Raw genomic sequence first — 21,722 nt, 5'->3', positions numbered from 1 at the left:
GAATTGCTGCCAAAGACCCGGAGCGGAAGAAGCTTTGGGGGCCCGGGCCCCATGAGAGTTTTTGGGGGGTGGGTGGGCCCCGCGAGTGAAGGACCCTGCTCCAGGGGCCCCGAAAAACTCTCGTGGGGGCCCCTGCGGGGCCTGGGGCAAATTGCCCCACTTCCCCCCCCCGCCCTAGGCAGCCCTGTTTTCTTGTCCCCAGCATTCTGCAGCAGTGCTGACATGGAAGTTCTATTATAGGGAAAAAATAGCAGCACAATTGTGTTATTTGTGCTTGTTCGCTTATGACTAGAGAGGCTCAAATCACATTTGGATCTGGATTCAAAACACCTTCATGTTCATGAGTAATTTATTTACATCCAGGGGCTAGTGTATTATAGGGATAGAGACTGTTTGCAGAGTTCAGATTTTGATCTGGGTTCTGACTGTGAGCACCCCCCTAAGTTTGGGGGTGTTTGGATCTGGGGTTAGAGCAGGGCCAGCTCCAGGGGTTTTGCCGCCCCAAGCAGCCAAAAAAAATAAACTAAATCAAGCTGCGATCGCGATCTGCGGCATTTCAGCGGGAGGTCCTTCACTCCGACCGAATTGCAGCCGAATAGCTGGACCTGCCACCCTTCTCCGGAGTGGCCACCCCAAGCACCTGCTTGCTAAGCTGGTGCCTGGAGCCAACCTTGGGTTTGAGGTCAGACTCCTGTCTAGCTTTGATATAAGAAAACAAGATAATAAAATGTGCTTTCTCTGTTAGTAAGCTATATTCAGTAAGAATATACTGAGTATATCATAAGTAGTTGTGTTTCATAACATTCTCATTATTTGAAGTTTATTAAAAAAAATCCTAGTCTCTTGAAAGGCGAAGTTTGAGAATATGTTCCTCTATTTAGAGAATCCAGTGTTATAATAGTGATTGCTCTGAAGACTACATCAGCTTAAACCCTCTGCAAAAGACCTCTTGTATTTTATGCCTTGTTATCTATTTCAGGTCTTCATTTGCCTAATTATTACTCTGAGGCTGGCAGAGATTTTCCCTGCAGCGCTCAGCTCTGCTGACTGCAGAGACCCTACCTGGCACACTAAGTTAGTGCGTCAGCATTCTAGGTAGAAATGAATGAAAAATCAATCAGGGCAACTGCAGTGGTAGCCTATAGAACTCTAACCTACTTTGTGCATGGTTCCCAACAATTCACTGTATACTTAGGCACCCTTTAAAATGGTAAGTGGATCTGAAATAAAATATATATTTTGTGATCTGTCTGACAAATATTCTGTCATCTTTTCTGTTTGGATCAAGTAAACTTAACACCCAGTTTGCTAAGCTAACTTGCAGCCTGGACTAAAATGCCATGAAAATACGATTTACTTGCTAAGGATTCATTTGTATTTGTTTGTATTATACAGTATATGGTTATAGATTAGATCATTGTTACTTGCATTAATAGACCAATATGGAGTAGTTTTGGAAAACCAAAAGTACACTAAAACATTTTTAGAAGCACAGTTATTGCTTACTATTTTGTGTATGCTTATGTGTACTTGTATATGTTCATATTTGCACTTCTGCATAGATAGAGTTAAATATTTTTTGATTTCTAGTTTAATTTAAAGGGATGTAGGTAACTCTAATGAGAAAAGCTTCAGTCTTTATGTCTAAAATACTAGCTACTGTAACTTTTTCAGCAGAGATGGTTAAATATTTTATAGACTCGTTATACCATGATCAGGCTGTAACAAGTTGTGCAGTGCAACACTAAAGACTTCCAAAATTCACAAGCCTTTTTGTATGTGATGCTCTCACAGTGAAGAAGATTCTTTTGGCTATAAAAAATGAAGAGTCTACTCTTTCTGGTGCTGATTTCTATCTGCTGGGCTGAACATACTGGCAACTACACTCTGGAGCATGACAGAATTATTCACATCCAAGGTAAGGAAATACAGATATATGCAACAGAAATTACCAATACATTAATAGTCCTCAGAGATATTGTTGTGCTTAATGTTCCTTAATTTTCAGTCCTGCTGCACTGCCTGGTTTTTTTTACACTGTTAATATTGAGCCCTTTTTCTTCTGTTCTATTGCATTATTATACTCTTAAAGAAATTATGGAAAATGAAAGTTGCATTGCTTACTTTTAACAGCAGTTAGTCAATCATTGCAATAATTTGTGAGTAAAAGCCAGCATATTTAAAAAAAAAAATAGAATGCAGTCTAAAGTAATTAGCAACTGCAGCAGATTTAAATACCTTTACTTTATTATGGCATAAATATGATTTAAGGCTGGCTCATACCAAATCTTCACATCACAGATTATGATAATGGCTGATTAATACTTAGAAAGACAGTGAAATGAAATCAGAATAAGGCACACAAATGTCAGAAAAAGTAGCTTACCCCAAAATAAATATGTCCTTCCACATAGCTCTAATTAATGTGTAGAGTTATTCTGCCCCTCTGCATAATCTTGTTGGGTTCATTCGAATCCTAAAGCTTAGAGCTGTATCAGGATTTGAGTCTGCAGCACAATGCAGATGTTTTTTCAGTCCTAGCTTCAGTTGTTGAGGGTCATCCTGTATGAGGAAAGCCAGGACATTTATGCCATAAGGACAGGCAGAGATTTGCCTTCCTTTATTTGTATGTTTACTAGCACTGGTTGAGATAATAGCTGTAACATATAAATTTTGCAGAATTAAGAAACGTGGTGTTTTACTGCTCTGTGTGTGTGTGTGTGTGTGTGTGTGTGTGTGTGTGTGTGTGTGTGTGTGAGTGAGAGAGAGAGAGAGAGGGGGGAGACAGAGAGAGAGGGAAAAAAAAGTTTGGTGCCTTTTTCTTACTACTCATCAAATTATGTTATTTGAGCTTCCTTATAAAATAAAATATCAAGTTAAGGCTCGATACTGAGAGGTGCAGAGCACTTGCAACTCCCAATGACTTTCCAGGGATTTGTAAGTGCTTTGCACCTATTAGGACCAGGCCCTTATGTCAAGGTCAAATAAGAGTCACTGAGAGCTGGTTTCACTATAAAGAAATTCATGCTATGAAGGTCAAAGAAATATGCAAATCAAACTGACGACATAATGGTTCTGTGACACAGTGAGCATTCATTCCCAAAAGTGAATTTTATATTTGACATTGGTGTCTAGTTAATGTTTAAGTCTTCCTTTCTCATCATAACACTTCATTGCTTCATAGCACTGGACTTTTTTATTTATTTTTTTGAAGATCACCCTTAGTGCTGAAGCAAACATTTAAACAAAACCAAAGGCAGCTCTACCTAAATTTCACCTCTTAAAATTGCTTATTCACCTACTACTTTGAGTTTATTTTTCAAGCTGTACAATTCACTTATTGTCAGTCTCTCTGCTTACAATCAACTCAGTCTATGAAAGGATATAGAAGAATAGTTCAAAGCTGGCAAAACATCTGCTAAACCTCTTTCCCACCCACAAAATCTGAGCTCTTCCACTTTCGATTCACCTCCTCAGAATAAAGACTGAGTAATTATTATAGTCCAGCTTTACTACGAGCCCTGAAGTTCAGCTGATTCAGGCTCTCTAAGACCAAGTGGGAGAGTGAATTTCACAGTTGAGGGTCATCCGCTGAAAATGCCCTAACCCCACTTGTGGATGTACATAACATCAAGGGACTTTATTTAGCTGTTGCACATCATCTGAATTGAATGGTCAGTATAGAGCACAGAGAAGGTGGGTGAGATAATATCTTTTATTGGACCAATTTCTGTTGGTTAGAGAGACCACTACACTTCATAGTATAAAACACAAGCAGTGAGGTGGCTCCTAAGATACACAGGATGCAAATTGTAAAGGACATAAAAGGTTAGACTGCACACCTGATGTTTTTACAATTAATTATTATTTTGTTAATTATTTGTATTCTGGTAGTGCCCAAAGGCTCCATTTAGAGTTGGAACTACATTCTGCCTAGAGCTGCACAACATATGAAAAGATCCAGACCTAGAAACAAGATGGAAGTTAATTCAGGCTCTGGAGCATATGGGTAAAATGCTACATGCAAAAAGCACCACCAAATAAAGGAGGCAGCAGCATTCTTCAGCACAGCTGAAGTCTCTGAGAGGTTTTACAGGTACTGTCGTCATAGGGAGCAATGCACAGGAGTACTCCAGTCTGGAGATGACAAAGTTCTGGATAACTGTAGCAGGGTCCACATTGAAAAGGAAAGGTTGCAACCTTCCAGCTGACACTGGATGGAGAAAAGTGCTCTTGGCCACTGCTGCTGTCTGAAAACCAGAAACTGCACAGAATGTTTAACAGGATCCCTCAGCTGTGAACTTTTAATTACAAAGGTCAGGCATACCCCGTACAATCAAAGGGCGAGAAATAATCTCTGCTATTTCTTCTTGTTGCTTCCCTCAGCCAATCAACATAATGTCTGGGCCAATTCTGCTCTCAGTTATGCTGGTGAAAATCCAGAATAACTCCATTTACTTCAATGGAGTTACTTTAGATTTATGCTGGCATAGCTGAGATCAGAAGCAGTCCTTCTGTCTTTTGTGGGTTCAGCCAGCTAACTCTGACTGAAGTCCCAGTCAGGATGGGGAAATCCAAGCAACTGCATCATATCTAGCCAATCACAGAGCTGCAATACTGATGTTAATAGTTATTGTATCAACTACGTAGCTAGTTATCTCAAAAGATAGTGGGCCAGACTCTTCTCTCAATTACAGTGGTTTCAGTGTAACTTGATTGACTTCAGTGGATCTACTCCTTATTTATACTAGTATAACTGAGAGCAGAATTTGGCCTGATATTGTAAGGAAGCTGCTAATAGAATATACACACTATAGCAGTAGCCTTAGAGAGAGCATCTCTTCTCCTGTAGGTCTTTGGTTCAGCTCTATCCCAGCTCATTAGTGACCAAAATTCACACAATTCAGATAACCGAGCATGACCTATTCGTTGAGTTATCAGTTTATTTCCTAATAGGCAGATGGCCCCATTACAAAAATTCCACTACAATGTTACTAACTAGCCCCATTGTTGATTGCTTCATCCTAGAGGCCTCACATTAAACTGGTAAAAGAGAGAATTTACCTTTAGAGATGATCCTCCATGAAAGGTCTGCCACTCAGAAGCAAGTCAGTGTAGGGAAATATGTTGTACTGCTACCCAGGTATTATCTGCTCCATTGACAGCAGACTCCAGTCTCCAAGGCTGTTGATCTGGCACCACCAGTAACATTACTTCTGAATTCTACAACGAAGAATGAGCAAGTTGAGTTAATACTTCAGTTTAAGCAAGGGTTAGCAGAGATTTTGAGATCAGAAAATAAATTGTATTGAAAATTTTTCAGTTTAATTAAAATTCTTAAATGATTTGCTGTCCCAATATTTTTTCATTAACAGACACAAGGCACAGACATTTTTCTAGGCTTGGTCTGCACACACATGACTTTAGCATGCTTGCAATCCAGTCCTGTAAGGTGCCAAGCCCCTTTCATTTCCTACTGAGGGGAAGTCACTCAGCATCTTGCAGGACTGGGTTCTTGATTCTGAATTTGAGAAGTTCCTTCAGTTTATGAAGGTTCCAAAGCACAACATCACTTTCCGGGGTTTCCCAAACCAAGGCTCAAAGTATTAAATGTGGTTTGTGCTACAAAAAAGTGGAAAAGCCACAAAAGTTCTTTGGATTCTGGTTCATGGGAGGCTACCCTGTTCATCAGAAATGCTGGCCTGCTTTGGAAGCTTATTAAAAAGAAGCACGTAGCACTGAGCCCTGGTAAATTGTAGAGCCAACTGGAAAGAGGAGATCCTACCATGGCCTGCAACGCTGGATGCTTCACCTTTAATTTCCCTTTTGCATTGGCATATAAAAGCCTGGAATTTACATTGTCCTAAGCTCTGAGTAACTCTCTTGTATGATCACAAACAAGGGGACAGACTTGACAACCTGTCTTCCAGAGGGTCCTTGTTTTTTTTATTTTTTGTTTGTTTTTAATTTAAAATTAAATATAACATGGTAGAGCTAACGGATAATTTTTTTATAACTTTGACAGAGGTTTTATTTGTGTAATTTCAAATAATACAGTGGGATCTAACCCAAGATTGTTCAAGGAGTCCTCCTGTAGTCTCACTGCAGGGATGGATTCTGATTAATCCATTCTTTGAGTTTAGCAGTAGATAAACAGACCGAGACAACACTGTACACTTTACATTTTCAGGGAGGTACAGGCAAATCTCTGTTATCCACGACTCTCTCTGGGGAAGGTCTGCAATGGGCATGTAAGTTATCTGGGAGAGAACTTTCAGTGCCAGATTGTATGCTGTCTGTCTGAGAACCCATAAGCAAAAAGCCCTCTCCCTCCTCAATATGCAGCAGCTCAAGTGGAATACTAAGTAGTTGTCCCTATGCTCTTAGCTGCCCTGAAGGAATGTCCTTTAACCTCAAAGAGTTGGAGGGAAGCACATAGGAAAGACACACAGAGGTCGGTCTCTAAAATAAATGGACACCCCAAACAGTCAGCAGATTTTCATTACAACAAACACAAGGGGTTTTTGTTATTGCTTTTTAGTCACAGAGAAGGGGGTTTGCTGCTGCAGATAGTTACTGATAAAACATTTATTAAGAACATAAGAATGGCCATACTGGATCAGACCAATGATCCATCTAGTCCAGTATCCTATTTTCCAACAGGGGCCAGTGCCAGATGCTTCAGGATGAGTCAACAGACCAGGACAATTTATTGAGGTCAAGTGTACACTACAGTGCTACATCGGCACAGCTGCACTCTCCTGTTGGCATAATGACTCCACCTCAGCGAGAAGTGGTAGTTGTGTCAGTGGGAGAGCATCTCCCACCGACATAGTGAGGGTTTGGACAAAGTGAAACTTGCGTTGTTAGATCAACTTAAGCGATAGTGTAGACTTGACCTGAGTGATCCATCCCCTGTCATCCAGGCCTAACTTCTAGCAGTTAGAGGTTTAGGGACACCCAGAGCATGGGGTTGCATCTCTGTCCATCTTGGCTAATAGCCATTGAGAGACCTAGCCTCCATGAACTTAACTAATTCTTTTTTGTACCCAATTATAGTTTTGGCCTTCACAACATCCCCTGGCCATAAGTTCCACAGGTTGACTGTGTGTTGTATGAAGAAGTACTTTGTTTGTTTTAAAGCTGCTATCTACTAATTTCATTGGGTGGCCCCTGAGGTTCTTGGCTTATAATAAGGGGGTAAATAACACTTCCTTATTCACTTTCTCCACATTATTTTATATATTTCGATCATTTCCAACCTCAGCCATCTCTTTTCCAAGCTGAACAGTTCCAGTCTCTTTAATGTCTCCTCAGATGGAACTGTTCCATATCCCTAATCATCTTTGTTACTCTACTCTGTAATTTTTCCTATTCTGGTAATCTTTTTTGAGATGGGCGACCAGAACTGCACACAGTATTCAAGATGTGGGCATACCATGGATTTATATAGTAGCATTATGACATTTTCTCTTATCTGTTTCTTTACTCATGGTTTCTAATATTCTGTTAGCTTTTTTGAATGCTGCTGCACATTAAACAGATGTTTTCGGAGAACTATGTTTTCGGATGACTCTAACATCTCTTTCTTGAGTAGTAACTCCTAATTTATACCCCATCATTGTGTGTGTATGGTTGGAATCATGTTTTCCATGTGCATTACTCTGCATTTATCAACACTGAATTTCTTGAGCTACCTAGTTTTGTGAGATCCCTTTGTAACTCTTCACAGTCTGCTTTAGACTTCCTTTCTTAAGTAATTTTGTATCATCTATAAATTTTTCCACTTCGCGGTTTACTCCTTTTTCCAGATCATTTATGAATATGTTGAACAGCACTGGTCCCAGTATAGCTCTTGGGTCGATCCTGCTATTTACCTCTCTCTACCCTGAAAATTGACTGTTTGTTCCTACCCTTTGTTTCCTGTCTTTTAACCAGTTACTAATCCATAAGAGGGCCTTCCCTCTTCTCCCATGACTGCTTAGTTTGCTTAAGAATGGTTAATGAGGGACCTTATCAAAAGTTTTCTGAAAGTCCAAGTATACTAAGTCCACTGGATCACCCTTGTCCACATGTTTGTTGAACCCGCAAAGAATTCTTATAGATTGGCGAGGCATGATTTCCCTTTACAAAAGCTGTGTTGACTCTTCCCCAGTGTATTGTATTCATCTACATGTCTGATAATTCTGTACTTTACTATGGTTTCAACCAATTTGCTGGTACTGAAGTTAGGTTTACTGGTTTATTATTGCCAGGATCACCTCTGGAACCTTTTTAAAAAATTGGTGTCATGTTAGCTATCTGCCAGTCATCTGGTACAGAGGCTGATTTAAGTGATAGGTTACATACCACAATAAGTAGTTCTGAAGGAACTCAATATGAAATTGCAGAACTCTTGAGTGAATACCATCTGGCCCTAGTGACTTATTACTGTTTAATTTATCGATTTTTTCCAAAACCTCCTCTACAGTTCATCAGATTAGTCATCTAAAAAAAATGGCTCAGGTATGGGAATCTCCCTCAAATTAAATCCTCTGCAGTGAAGGTCGATACAAAGAATTCATGTAGCTTCTCCATAATAGCCTAGTCTTCCTTAAGTGCTCCTTTAGCTTGCAGGGATTTCATTCTTGTAATTGTTCCTTTTAATTTCAGTTTAACTCGTCTCATTTTTGTGCAGTTTCCTTTCTGAAGTTTAAATGCTACTATAGTGGGTTTCTTTGTATTTCCCTCCTTCAAGGATGTTAAATTTAATTACATTATAGTTGCTGTTACTGAGTGGTTCAGCTATATTCACCTCTTGGATCAGATCCCGTGTGCCATTTAGGACTAAATCAACAATTGCCTCTCCACTTGTGGGTTCCAGGACCAGCTGCGCCGAGAAGCAGTCATTAATAATGTCTAGAAATTTTATCTCTGCATCCTGAGATGACATGTACTCAGTCAATATGGGGAAAGTTGAAATTCCACGTTATTATTGAGGTTTCTGTTTGTGTAGACTCTCTAATCCCCATTTCAGTCACCATCACCATCCCGGTCAGGTGGTCAGTGTATATTCCTACTGCTATACTCTTATTATTCAAGAATGGAATTGCTATCCATAGAGAGTCTATGGTGCAGTTTGATTCATTTAAGACTTTCACTATATTTGACTCCGTGCTTTCTTTCATGAATATACCATTCTCGCACAAGCATGACCTACTCTATCATTCCTACATATTTTGTACCAGGATGTTACCATGTCCCATTGATTTATCATCATTTCGCTAAGTTTCTGTGATGCCTGTTGTATCAATATAATCATTTAATACCAGGTACTCAAGTTCACCCATTTTAGTATTTAGACTTCTTGCATTTTTATAGAAGCACTTATAAAATTTGTCAATATAGTTGTCTGCCTTCGTGTAATGTAATCGAATGGGACTTTTTTTGTTTGTTTCTCTTTTGTTCCTACCTGTGCTTTATTAATTTATCCTCTCCTCTTTACTAGGATATAGAATATCCCCTTTAATAATTCCTTCTCCAAGGGATGTATCTTTCTGAACCATGTGCTACTTGGCACCTGCTGGCTTTTCCCCTAGCCCTTAGTTTAAAAACCTATAACCTTTTAAATGTTACATGCCAGCAATCTGGTTCCATTTTGATTTGGTGGAACCCAGTTCCTAGTAAATCTAAATCTCTAATCCAAACACCATTGTTTCATCCACAGATTGAGACCCGGCAGTTCTGCCTGTCTAACTGGCCCTGCCTGTCTAACTGGCCCTGCATGTGTAACTGGTAGCATTTCAAAGAATGTACCATGGAGGTTCTGGACTGCAATCTCTTACCTAAGAGCCTAAATTTGGCCTCCATGACTTCTCTCCTACCTGTCCCTGTGTCATTGGTACCTACATGTACCACAACCTCTGGCTTCTTACCCAGACTGTAAATCTATCTCGAGAGGTCCACAACCTTTGCACCTGGCAGGCAATTCACCGCGAGTCTCTCCTGGTCATCACAAACCCAACTATTATATTTCTAATAATTGAATCCTCCATTACTATTACCTGTTTCTTCCTAATAACTTGAGATATGTCTATGTGTATTAGTGTGTCTTATACTAGTATAGCTTATTCTCTTATGGGTTTGTCTACACACAAAACTGTACTGCTATTAACTATACTGGAATAAAGATAATGGAAATATAGGAGAGTAAGCTAAACTGGCATAGTCACGTTTATACTGGTACACCTGTGTCCGCACTAGGGATTATACCAATTGAATGCTCTTGGGGGAAAAAATCACATCTGTAACCAACATAGTTAAATTGGTATAAAACTGTGTGTAGACTAGGCCTACATTTACAGAAACAAACTATAGCAGTATAAGCACCCCTATACTGTTGTAACAGTCTCCACACTGGGAGGACTGTACAGGTTTAACTAAACTGGTATAGTTAAAGCAGTATAATTTTTCTGCAAAGACAAACCCGTAGGGACTCTGAGAAACTGCAAATAAGGAAAACTGTGATTTCCCTCAACACTCACTTTTGGGTATCTTTTGAACCCATTCAAAGTGCCACTTGCTGTGTAATAATTCAAAGACCCAGGATATCTATTAGAGAGAAGAAATACTCCTCCTGTAAGTTGCAACTCTGCAATAAACAAAGTTGACTCAGCTAAAGCACTATCTGCCAACTTAATTCCTTAAGGGTGATAGGAAGCTTTAACATATGCATCCAATTTGTCCAAGATTTAAAAAACAAACAAGAAAGCCCAGGGGAGAGAATACATGGGACTTGTTTGGCTAGGCCTGTGCTATAGCGTTTTCTTGAACAGTTGTGATTTAAAGTTAATGTTAAGCGTAATTTCTCTACCCTTTATATACACCCTCTGCATGTACAGTAGCAAGTTTTCTGTTGTGTACATCACAGTGTAAGAAGCAAACTTGCAAATTTGATGTCGTTGGAAAAGGAAAGACATATTGATCAACCAAGGACAGGCAAAATTTCCATGTATGGAGAGGTCCTCTGCACCCAGAGCTCGCCCTTCCTCACAATAAGGTGGTCAGCTAGTGAGGGGCAGCTGGCAGCCAGAGCCGCAGTACAAGGCATCTGATACTGGCCACTTTCAGAATTAGCATAGTGACCTGGAGTGCTTTGCTCTTTTGTCTTGAAGGAAGTGAGTGGGGAGACAAACCCTGATTCTGCAGTGGTCTCTATGGGCCCAATGTAGGCTCCCTGCAGCAAATCTCTCAGGCCTATCTCTGCCCTCTCATGGCCAACTGTTTCCTAGCAGTCCTTATTCAGACAAGAAAATCTCAACACAGATCAATAGCAAGAAGAATATCTCTATTAATCCTTCTATGCTCCTGACTTATTTTTCTTGCGTTTGCTGCATTTAATTGAACTGAATACTTATCTGCTTTCTCTTCATAATATTACCAAAAAAGTTTTAAATAATCTAAATTAGGGGTGATCTGGTGCAAACTAATAGTTCACTACTTGCAATTTGAATACAAGTCATCACTTAAAGGCCATCTGATCTTAAATCCCTAGTGGATATTTATCCAGATAACAGATCCATCCCCTAATTTGGCCAAGTTGTCAGTCTCTGCTCAAGGGCAGCCCAAGATAGTGGATTCTTTCCTTGAGGGGCATTGATGAGCCATTAACAGCTGTCTGGCTACTCCATTGTTGTACCTGAAAGGCGGGTTGTGTGTGTTCCCAACCTCACAACATATTTCAGTAACACACACATAAGCAAAACTTCATAACTTCCCATACAATGATAGCATATACAATTCAATAGGATATTAATGTTCACCAGATCAGAACTTTTAAAATGATACCTCACAAGGCAAACTTTGTACAAAAATGTATCCTAATTATATGACAGTGGTGAATATGGGCGTTCCCGGGTGCTACTCTGAGGTAGAGTGCCATAGTATTGTTGATTGGAACAGTTTTATGTGAACTTTCAACCCAGATTTCTGGCATCTCTATGACTAGATGATGAGATACTGTGCGTCAGAGGCTCATATCTGGCATTAATACTTACAAAAATAATGTGTGGAAAATAATTTTCCTGACAAGTTTCGAGCTGGAAGAATACAACTTTGACACTTATGCATTTTGCTCTCTCTTGATACAAATGAAGTGTAGTTGTTGTTTCAGCCAAATAAGTACAAAAAAGCTTGTGTTGGCCAGACAACAAATATAGAGAGGTGTTTCGCCAAAAAACAAAACAAAAACATAGGGGAAAAAAAAAGTTTCCATGCATAATTCTTCATGTTTTGTGTTAAAAATGTGTCACTACCACAGATTCTTCACTTCAGATACTCAAATGTAGTCTTATTAGTACTAATATTCCCTAGATATAATGGCTGATTAGTAAAAGCAACAAAGAATCCTGTGGCACCTTATAGACTAACAGACGTTCTGCAGCATGAGCTTACGTGGGTGAATACCCACTTCTTCAGATGCAATAGTTGCACTTGCACTTGCATCTGAAGAAGTGGGTATTCACCCACGTAAGCTCATGCTGCAGAACGTCTGTTAGTCTATAAGGTGCCACAGGATTCTTTGTTGCTTTTACAGATCCAGACTAACACGGCTACCCCTCTGATACTTGGCTGATTAGTGTTACCTTTGTAATGACTACTGAATCCTTGAATAAACGCAATATGGCCCACTTTGTTGCCCTATCCGAGGAGTAAGTGATCATATTTTAAGACTAAGGTTATGCTTAAATCATATAACAGAATAGCAAAGCTGTTGAAAGCAGGAATCAAATCAAGCTAATAACTCCATGGATGTTCCACCATTGGGAGCAAAATAGTGCCTGGAAGCTGAAACTATAGATCATGTAGGCAGTAAAAGGAATCTACCTGACAAAACACTCAGTATAGCTGAAGGAAAAATTCTTAAAATTGTGGTTTTCTTCCACTATTCACATATTTTGTAGTTGGACTGTAAGTTCTTCCCTTCAACTGTCATAGACTCATAGACTTTAAGGTCAGAAGGGACCATTATGATCATCTAGTCTGAGCTCCTGCACAATGCAGGCCATAGAATCTCACCCACCCACTCCTGTAACAAACCCGTAACCTATGTCTAAGTTATTGAAGTCCTCAAATTGTGGTTTGAAGCTGCAGAGAATCCTCCAGCAAGTGACCCGTGCCCCATGCTGCAGAGGAAGGCGAAAAACCTCTAAGGCCTCTGCCAATCTGCCCTGGAGGAAAATTCCTTCCCGACCCCAGATACGGCGATCAGTAAAACCCTGAGCATGTGGGCAAGACTCACTGGCCAGCACCCAGGAAAGAATTCTCTGTAGTAACTCAGATCCCAGCCCATCTAACATCCCATCACAGACCACTGGGCATACTTACCTGCTGATAATCAAAGATTGATTGCCAAATTAATTGCCAAAATTAGGCTATCCCATCGTGCCATCCCCTCCATAAACTTATCAAGCTTAGTCTTGAAGCCAGATATGTGTTTTGCCCCCACTACTCCCCTTGGAAGGCTGTTGCAGAACTTCACTCCTCTAATGGTTAGAAACGTTCATCTAATTTCAAGTCTAAACTTCCTAGCGTCCAGTTTATATCCATTTGTTCTTGTGTCCACATTGGTACTAAGCTTAAATAATTTCTCTGCCTCCCTAATATTTATCCCTCTGATATATTTATAAAGAGCAATCATATCCCCCGATAACCTTTTTTTGGTTAGGCTAAAGAAGCCAAGCTCTTTGAGTCTCCTTTCATAAGATAGGTTTTCTATTCCTCGGATCATCCTAGTAGCCCTTCTCTGTACCTGTTCCAGTTTGAATTCATCCTTCTTAAACATGGGAGATCAGAACTGCCCACAGTATTCCAGATGAGGTCTCACCAGTGCCTTGTATAACATACTAACACCTCCTTATCTTTGCTGGAAATACCTCGCCTGATGCATCCTAAAACCGCATTAGCTTTTTTAATGGCCATATCACATTGGTGGCTCATAGTCATCCTGTGATCCAACCAATACTCCGAGGTCCTTCTCCTCCTCTGTTACTTCCGGTCTATGCTTACTTACCATGTTGAGTGGCATTATAGTCATTACATTCTGAGTAATTTTTGATGGATAAAATCTGACAAAGACCATTTGACAAGGTTCGCAGCTAGCTGCATGAATGGTGTCTACACACTGTCCAGACTCTCGCCTCCTGGTCTGCAATATTCTCATAATTTCCCAAAGCTGATATGCCATTAGTCATAATGGGCTAAATTCTGTTCTCATGTGTAGAAGCCAGTGAGAAACACTGAAAGCTATTAATGTGCATTGAGGGCAGAATTTGAGCTAATATAGTCAATAAACTAGCAGGTGCAACCTAACTGAGAGATCAAGCAGTGTGTTATAGTAATCCATCTGGGAATCCTACTGAAGTCAAGGGGGGAGGTGTATGCATAGTGATAGCAATGATGGGAACAAGAGTGCTACTTGTATGGCAGAGACAAGGTGGGTGAGGTAATATATTTTATCTGTTGCTGGAAGAGGCAACTTTCGAGCTGGGGGGGGGGGATCCGTTAGCATGGGGTGGGCTTCCGCCCGCCCCCTCTCCCGGATAACCCAATAGTACACAGAACTATTCTTCAGGTCAGATAAGGGAGACAGTGAGGCAAGACGCAAGAGACGTGGGTAAGTGTATTTGCACACTAGAGCAGGAGGTGTAATTTCTTACCTAGGGTTTCAGATGTGATCATATGAGGGGCAACTAGCCCATCCTGCTGCTAGCACCGCCGCTGCTACACTTCTATTTTTAACCTGCTAGCTCAGTCAGAGCTACCACTTGTAAGTCTATCCAAGCTGGAAATTATACCTCCAGCTCTGTGTAGAGGTACCCTAAGAGGCATGTTTCCTCCGATGCCCCTACCTGTGCACTTGTCAATAGCCCCTTTGCTCGACCAATATACATTTTGAAATACAATTAATTTGCCGGGGAGGGGGGGGGTGGGCAGAGTTTGGATGCTGCTGCTCTGTATAGTTCCAACAGGAAATGTTCAACTGAGCAGATCAACCTTCACAACAGCTCTGACCACTTGGTTACGAGATGGAACAGCAAAAGGCCAGCCAACATGAGCTTTAGGATAGGTACAGCAGCAACCCCTTTCTCTCTGGCAGCCTGTACCTGGATATACCAGGCTCTTTGCAAGCTGTTTTTACTTTTTCCGTTTTCTCATGAGCTTTTGTGGCCAGAACTCCTTCATCTGAAAAAGCAGGATTCACACTCATTAGAGGGAACGATATCAGTGCATATTCCTGAAGCCCATGTGACATCCACTGTGGCATTTGCTGGTCCCTTCCTCGTTTATTTGTTATAAGAAAGAGTATGACTCAGCCAGAAAGGGGCAGTTCCCAACTCTAGGAGAGAGCACAGAGGCAGAAGTAAAATCTAAAGGAGGAGGCAAAAAGAAAACTATTACAGATTGTTCAGTGTAGTCCAACTGATAGAAAAACAGATGTCGGACAAAGCAAGCAATAGCTGACAAGCCAAAGTACTGTTAAATATTTTGTTTTTCTTTTAAGAAACTTTAAAACCATAATCAAATTGAACAAATTAATTTCTTTAACAAGTTGAGATATTGCAACCTACTCTTTTGATAGAAAGGAATTTCTTCTTTTAAATATTCCTCTTACAGGAAGTGATTTGAGAAGGCTCCAGTAAGATGTTCTGCAGATTTTAGGAATTTTAGAGCTGTGAGAGTCTCCTTCTGGATCATTCTAAAATGAAGGAAATGCTGATTTATTCCTATTCCTATTTCTGTTATCTAATGTATTGAACTTCTAGAACAAACTGCTGCTTACCTTCTGAGGCAAAATATTTTATCCCTTTGGCATGGCCAGTGCCTGGAATTATTCTGTTGAAAAATCTGCCTAGCAAATTTCTTTCAACCTAGTTCTGATCATATAGCAGAGTAGAAGAGTAGCTGCCAGGATATTAACTTTATCTTATCTCTCTGCAAGTCACAAGGAGTGTCAAGAGGTTATCCAGCCTCTTCATCACTGTTACCCCTTTGTAGAGGGCTCTCATGTGTCCATGTGTATGGCGTATTTTATCTCAAAAGGAGATAAATAGTCCCAGCTCAACAACCATTTAGCTAGATATCATTTAAAGCAGCATGAATTTGAGTTTACAGTTGATCACATGTGCAGTAGGACATGTGATGTAACAGTTATAAATTCTTTAATGGATGTCTCTGCTGCCACACAGCTTTTCCCTTTTTTCAGTTTAATTGTTTAGTCTTGAGATAAGAAGACTGAAGGGAGACCTGAGAACAGTCCTCAGATATGTTAAAGGCTGTCATTAAGAGGATGGTGATCAATTGTTCTTTATGTCCACTGAGGTAGGAGAAGAAGTAATTGGCTTAATCTGCAGCAAGGGATATTTAGGTTAAATATTAGGAAAAACATTCTAACTATAAGAATATTTAAGATTTTAAGAACAAGTTAGACAAACACCTCTTAGGGACCATCTAGGTAAACTTGATCTTGCCACAGCATGCAGGTCTGGACTAGGTGAACTCTCAAGGACACCTCCAGCCCTATATGTCTATTGTTTTCCCTAATGTGCTGGTCAGCCTGAATACACTCAATTCATACACTATCTGTCTCTTTCCTACTCTGCACACCACCTGGATCTTTTTTGTGGCTCTCCTCTGAACTCTCAGTTTGCTGGCTGCTCTGAAATATTGGGGGAAAAATTGTTTTGGGTTGGCCCAAAACAGAATATTTTCAATTTTTTCAGTGAACCAAAACCATAACTGTTTCATTGTTGAGGCTCTTTACCCTTTAAAAAAAATTTTTAGTCAATTTGTAAACAAAAAGCCACTTTGAACAGAATAATCAAAACATTTCATTCTGAACTTTTTTTTATTTGTTTTCAGATTTTTTTTTTGTAACGTATGTTTTTAACTGAAACAATTCAGTAAATTTGACATAAGTCTGCAAACATTTTTGGTCGACCCAATTTTTTTTTTAATGGTAAAAAATAGAGTTTCAGCAAAAAAAAATTCATCCAGCTCAAATGCAGACACCAGAACTGGACACACTATTCTAGTGAGACAAGGTGGGTGAAGTAATATACTGAAGAAGAGTTCTGTGGCTCTTGAAATCTTGTCTCTTTCATCAGCAGAAGTTGGTCCAATAAAAGATATTACCTCACCTACTGTGTCTGTCTCATATTCTGGGATTACAACAATGCCGCAGATAATAATCTAGTGGCTTTTTTAACAATGCTGTGTATGGGGACAAGATCACTTCTTTAAGGTGGAAAATTAAAATAACTTTTATTTTTCTTATTTGGATAGCAAAGTTATGAAGAACAACATACTCCAATGTCTCCAGTGTCATATTTTTATCTTTTCCAAACTTGGGTTTTCAGGGGACTTTCCTTGCTCAAAATTTAGCAAACGTTGTGAGCACTTTCACTTGTTGCGTTTTGAGGGATGATTTTTCAGTTCAGACCTAGGGCTTAGCTGTTCTCCAACACTTCCTTACTTCTGCTTGATATTCCTCCTTTAGCCCTTGTAGCCACAGCGTTTTATTGAGAGGTCGTGCTGAGATAGTTATCTCCGATGATTCTGTCCTTCTCTGCTTTCTAAGACCGAGTCTTCCATCCTATAGGTAAAACCTGCATTATTTGTTCCTAGATGTATTACCTTCCATAACTTCCACTGCCAGGGCTCCAGACTGAAGCTGCCTACCCACTGTGTAACAGAGCCTGGTGCTGGAAAGATTGCCTGCCTTCCTCCAGAGCTGGATTCTCTAGTGCAACAGGCTTTGGTGGCACAGGAAGTGGTGATTTCTGATTCACTGTGCTGAATCTAATTCAGAACATGAATTGTGCAATAAAAGCTCTGCAACTAGACAAAGGAAAATAAACATAACATATGAATGTGATGACCACCATCTTGGCTGACACAGTGGGGACCTCCAGAGTTAAAAGCCTGAGCTGCTACACTTTGAGCTAAAGCTGGGCTTTAATAGTCAGGTGGTCTACAAGTCAGGTGTGGGTGTGGAAGGGCTGCAACATACACTCACCAGAAGGTTACACAATATTTCCAGCTTCAAAAGTTGAAAAATCATGAGTCAGACCCCAAAAAATCATGAGTGTTTTTTTGGGGGTTTTTTGTTTTTTAAAAAAAGATCATCTTGTGTTTTTGGTTTCTCTTTTGATTTGTGAACTCCCTCCTGCCCAATCTCTGTGTCTGAGAGAGAGACAATTAGTGTTGCTAATTCCCTCCGATTTACTCAGTAAGGTGATTTTGGCCTCTGCCGTAGGAGCTCTCACTGGCTGCCTGATGGTATGGAGCTTCTGGATTCTCCTCAAAATTCAGCACTTTAATTCATTTAACCTGTGCCCTCACTAGCCACACATCTGCCTGTCCCTGAGCCCCGCAATTCATTATGCATCCCCTGCAGACTGCACAGCCATTCCTCCCCCACAATCCCCACATCTGTCTTTCCCACAACCCAGTTCTGCTTCTCCAGCAGTTATTGGGGTTTGTCACCCTCCTCTCCCAGGCCTGCACACAGGGAGCTACTGTGGGGTTCAGTTCTCTCCTTTCCCAGGCCTAAGGGGGAGGCAGAGTAGCTCCAGGGATTCTCCCCCGGCCTGCTCCTTTTTCTCTTGCTAGGCCTGGTGTTGCCAAGATAGACACAGGAGCAGAGGAAAGAGCAGCCCACAAACATTTTTCACAGGAGACTAGGGGGAGGAGTGAGCAGAACCACCTGAGCTGATGGACTTTTTCTGCTCCAGCTTCACCTCCTGTGAGACTGGTGTCATCTGCTCTCTCTCCCCATCCTTTATCCAAAAACTTCTCTATCCTGAGAGGAGGTGGAAAGAATTCTGCCTGCCCTCTGCAGCAGCCCTGATTGGTGGCTCTTCCTCAGGAGGTGCGGGAGTGGGGAAGAGCAGCCAATCAGAAGGGGGGTTCCCCCAAGAAGAATAAGAGGGATGGAACATCTCTCATTATAATGAGACTGGTTACAACTCAACCAAACTCATGTTAGTCAGGAAGAAATTGAAAGAGCTGCCAGCAGTGGTTACATAGACATTCTGCACATATAATAGTAATTTATTTATTTATTTGGCACATTCCCTTCTGACTAAAAACTAAAATATTTGGGATGCCGTATATCTTACTCTTAAATCTGTCTCTAGTAAGTTGCTGTGTGAGTTTGTCTCTGTGCTTACATCTTCTGAATGTGAATAGATATGCAAATGATGTTACGATAAAAGGCAGCATTTCCTGATATGTTTAAATGTCTTTTGCTATGTTTCATGTACCCAACATGCAGTACATATGGGAGTCAAATATATGCTGCCCATTATTGGGGAATGAATGTATCATTTACCCAACAGATTTTTTCAAACAATCAAAAGCCTAGAGCAGCATCCAAAAATATCAACATTATTGTGTGGCTCCTGCAGTCAACTGCAATGGCAGGCACAAAATGAGTGCTTGCACTGCACAACTTGACAACTGGATGGGTGAGGTGTGGACCACAGTATATTTGTCATTCAGAACATATCTCTTCTGATCCATTTTTTACCCACTCACTCTAGGGCAGGGGTAGTCAACAGGCAGACTGTGGGCCAAATCCAGACCACCAGATGATTTCGAACAGATCCCAAAAGCTTTATATTTACATATTATTATTATTATTTATTATCATTATATTTTTTTCTTTGGAGTCTTGACTATATCACGACCAAGAAATTTTGACTTTGACAAAAAATAATTGACTAACCCTACTCTAGGATATCCACCTTTACCCAGTTCCCAGGGCAAGGCATAACCCTCCTAATTTAGGCACCCACCCTTACCCAATTCCTAGGGCTCAAACCTTCTACAGGTTTGCAGGGTCTTTTTATCAGTGAAAGAGCCTTACACAGTAATATCCTAAACCTCTATTTATTAACAAGCACCAAAACAGAATGCACACACTAAGCATACAATGCTCCCCACTCCCAATAAGGCAAAGGAACTTTTCCTGATGGCCAGTCAGGTTCAAGTCATCTGGGACTCCAACTTTTGCATGATATGGTTGGCAGAGTGTTGAGATCTGGCAGCTCTGATCTTGGGTTGTGTCCTGGAGTTGGTTCCAAATAACTTCCTTTTGGAGCTCTGTTTATATAGTGAAACGTAAGTCCTGCTTAGCTATACCTTATCCCATCATTTTACTTAAGTATTACAAAATAATTCTTTGGCTAATTCTAACGTATTGCAAAACAATTATTTAACCAATCATACCCCACCACCTTTGTTGATTTAAATCTTGCAAAATTAGTTATGCAACATAAAGAAACAATCAAAGAACCAGGCAGAAACCATACAAATAAACAATAGAGAAGTAGGGACCATAAAGGCAAAACAATAAAGTAGAGATTTCACAAACACAACTGTTGATAAGTGATTCCTTGCCAGACAGAATACAATCAAACTAAGTTTTTTAAAAAAATCTTAAGATCCGTTTTTTTATCTAGTGGTGGTGGGTACTATTAGCACAGGAGCACCTTCTTAACAGCCTGATATCTATCTCATTGTTCTAATGCACTTTAGATGGAATGTGAGGATGTGATTTTCTGCTTCTTGGCTCGTGGCTGCTACTGTCCTAATGTGGCTGCAGAAAAAAGCCTCAGACGTACACTTTCAAAGTCTTTTCTCCTGCTTCTCAAAGTCCCATCTTACTCCTTTCTTCCTTCAGGGCTTCTTTGCCTACCTGGACTGCATGCCTATTCCCTTTTGTACATCCAGTCATAATAATTGTGTTTACATTTTTGCAGGTGTCTCTAGGCTTTTGGTCCTAAAGGCTTGCTTGATCCAAAGCCCACTGAAGTGAATAGAAAACTACCATTGACTTCAATGGACTTTAGAGCTATGCAATTAATATAGGCAGTGTGTGAATCACCCATTCAGGGAGGCTAGCCCCAGCCCCTCCCCTTCTGCCCGAGGTCACTCCCCACCCCCACCAGAGCCCCAAGCTCCCCACCGCAGACTCTAGTGCCCCCCAGCCCTGGAGCACCAGGCAGCCGGCGTGGTCCCCAGCACCTGCAGCCACAGAGCGCTGGGCAGCGTGAACACCAGCCCCAGCTGCCCTGAGTCCCAGACCACAGGCCAGCCTGTCCTAGACTCAACCCCAGCCTGGCCCCGGGGGGAAGAGCAGGAAGCAGGAGGGGGCCTCGGAATGGAGCATGGGCGGACCACACCTATATTTGGGATGCACATTTCTAGGCAGTTCAGGTCAGTACAGACCACTGTGGAATTACAAAGTCTTTCTTCTTGACTTATTTATACAGTGAGTTTAGTAATTTTCTTGTAGTAAGTGGATCATTGGTGAATCCTTAGTATTAATCAGTGTCTCTAATGATAAAAGACAACAGTATCTGGAGCCCTTTCCAGAAGGGCTGAGCTTGCTACATCAGTTTTTGTAAGCTATGCATGGAGTAGAGGTGGGGGTCGAGGTGTGCTGCAAAGGGAATGAATCCATCTACTCAGCAGCTGGGCTGCTGCACTGATTGCCACCTCAAATCTTGTGCTTTCTGGGGTTATCCTAAGACAACACAGTCTATGGAACGATGTATGTTTTACTCTGAGAAGCTCCAGAGCACGCGAGATTTGAAGAGAACAGCTGGTTCAGATGACTATACTAAACATGATGATCTGTCAGAGTACCAGCAATTGCGGCCCACTGAAGGCAAAAT

At 40.8% G+C, this 21,722-nt stretch overlaps 1 protein-coding gene across 7 annotated transcripts in view; it reads left to right on the top strand.

The window, feature by feature from the left end:
• Positions 1–21,722, top strand: part of HAPLN1 (hyaluronan and proteoglycan link protein 1) — a 93,812-nt gene that overhangs the window by 42,407 nt on the left and 29,683 nt on the right. For 6 of the 7 annotated variants that reach the window (XM_039542848.1, XM_039542846.1, XM_039542847.1 and 3 more), the window contains one exon: positions 1,795–1,918. In XM_039542848.1, coding sequence (XP_039398782.1) covers positions 1,822–1,918 — 97 coding nt within the window. In that variant the 5' untranslated portion in view covers positions 1,795–1,821. Of the gene's footprint in view, positions 1–1,162; positions 1,211–1,794; positions 1,919–21,722 lie in introns of those variants that run through there. The other variant, XM_039542849.1, reaches the window with a different exon arrangement.

The sequence above is a fragment of the Mauremys reevesii genome, linkage group 6 (genome assembly GCF_016161935.1).
Source record: "Mauremys reevesii isolate NIE-2019 linkage group 6, ASM1616193v1, whole genome shotgun sequence".
NCBI lineage: Eukaryota > Metazoa > Chordata > Testudines > Geoemydidae > Mauremys > Mauremys reevesii.
This window is presented reverse-complemented; position numbering and strand designations above follow the sequence as displayed.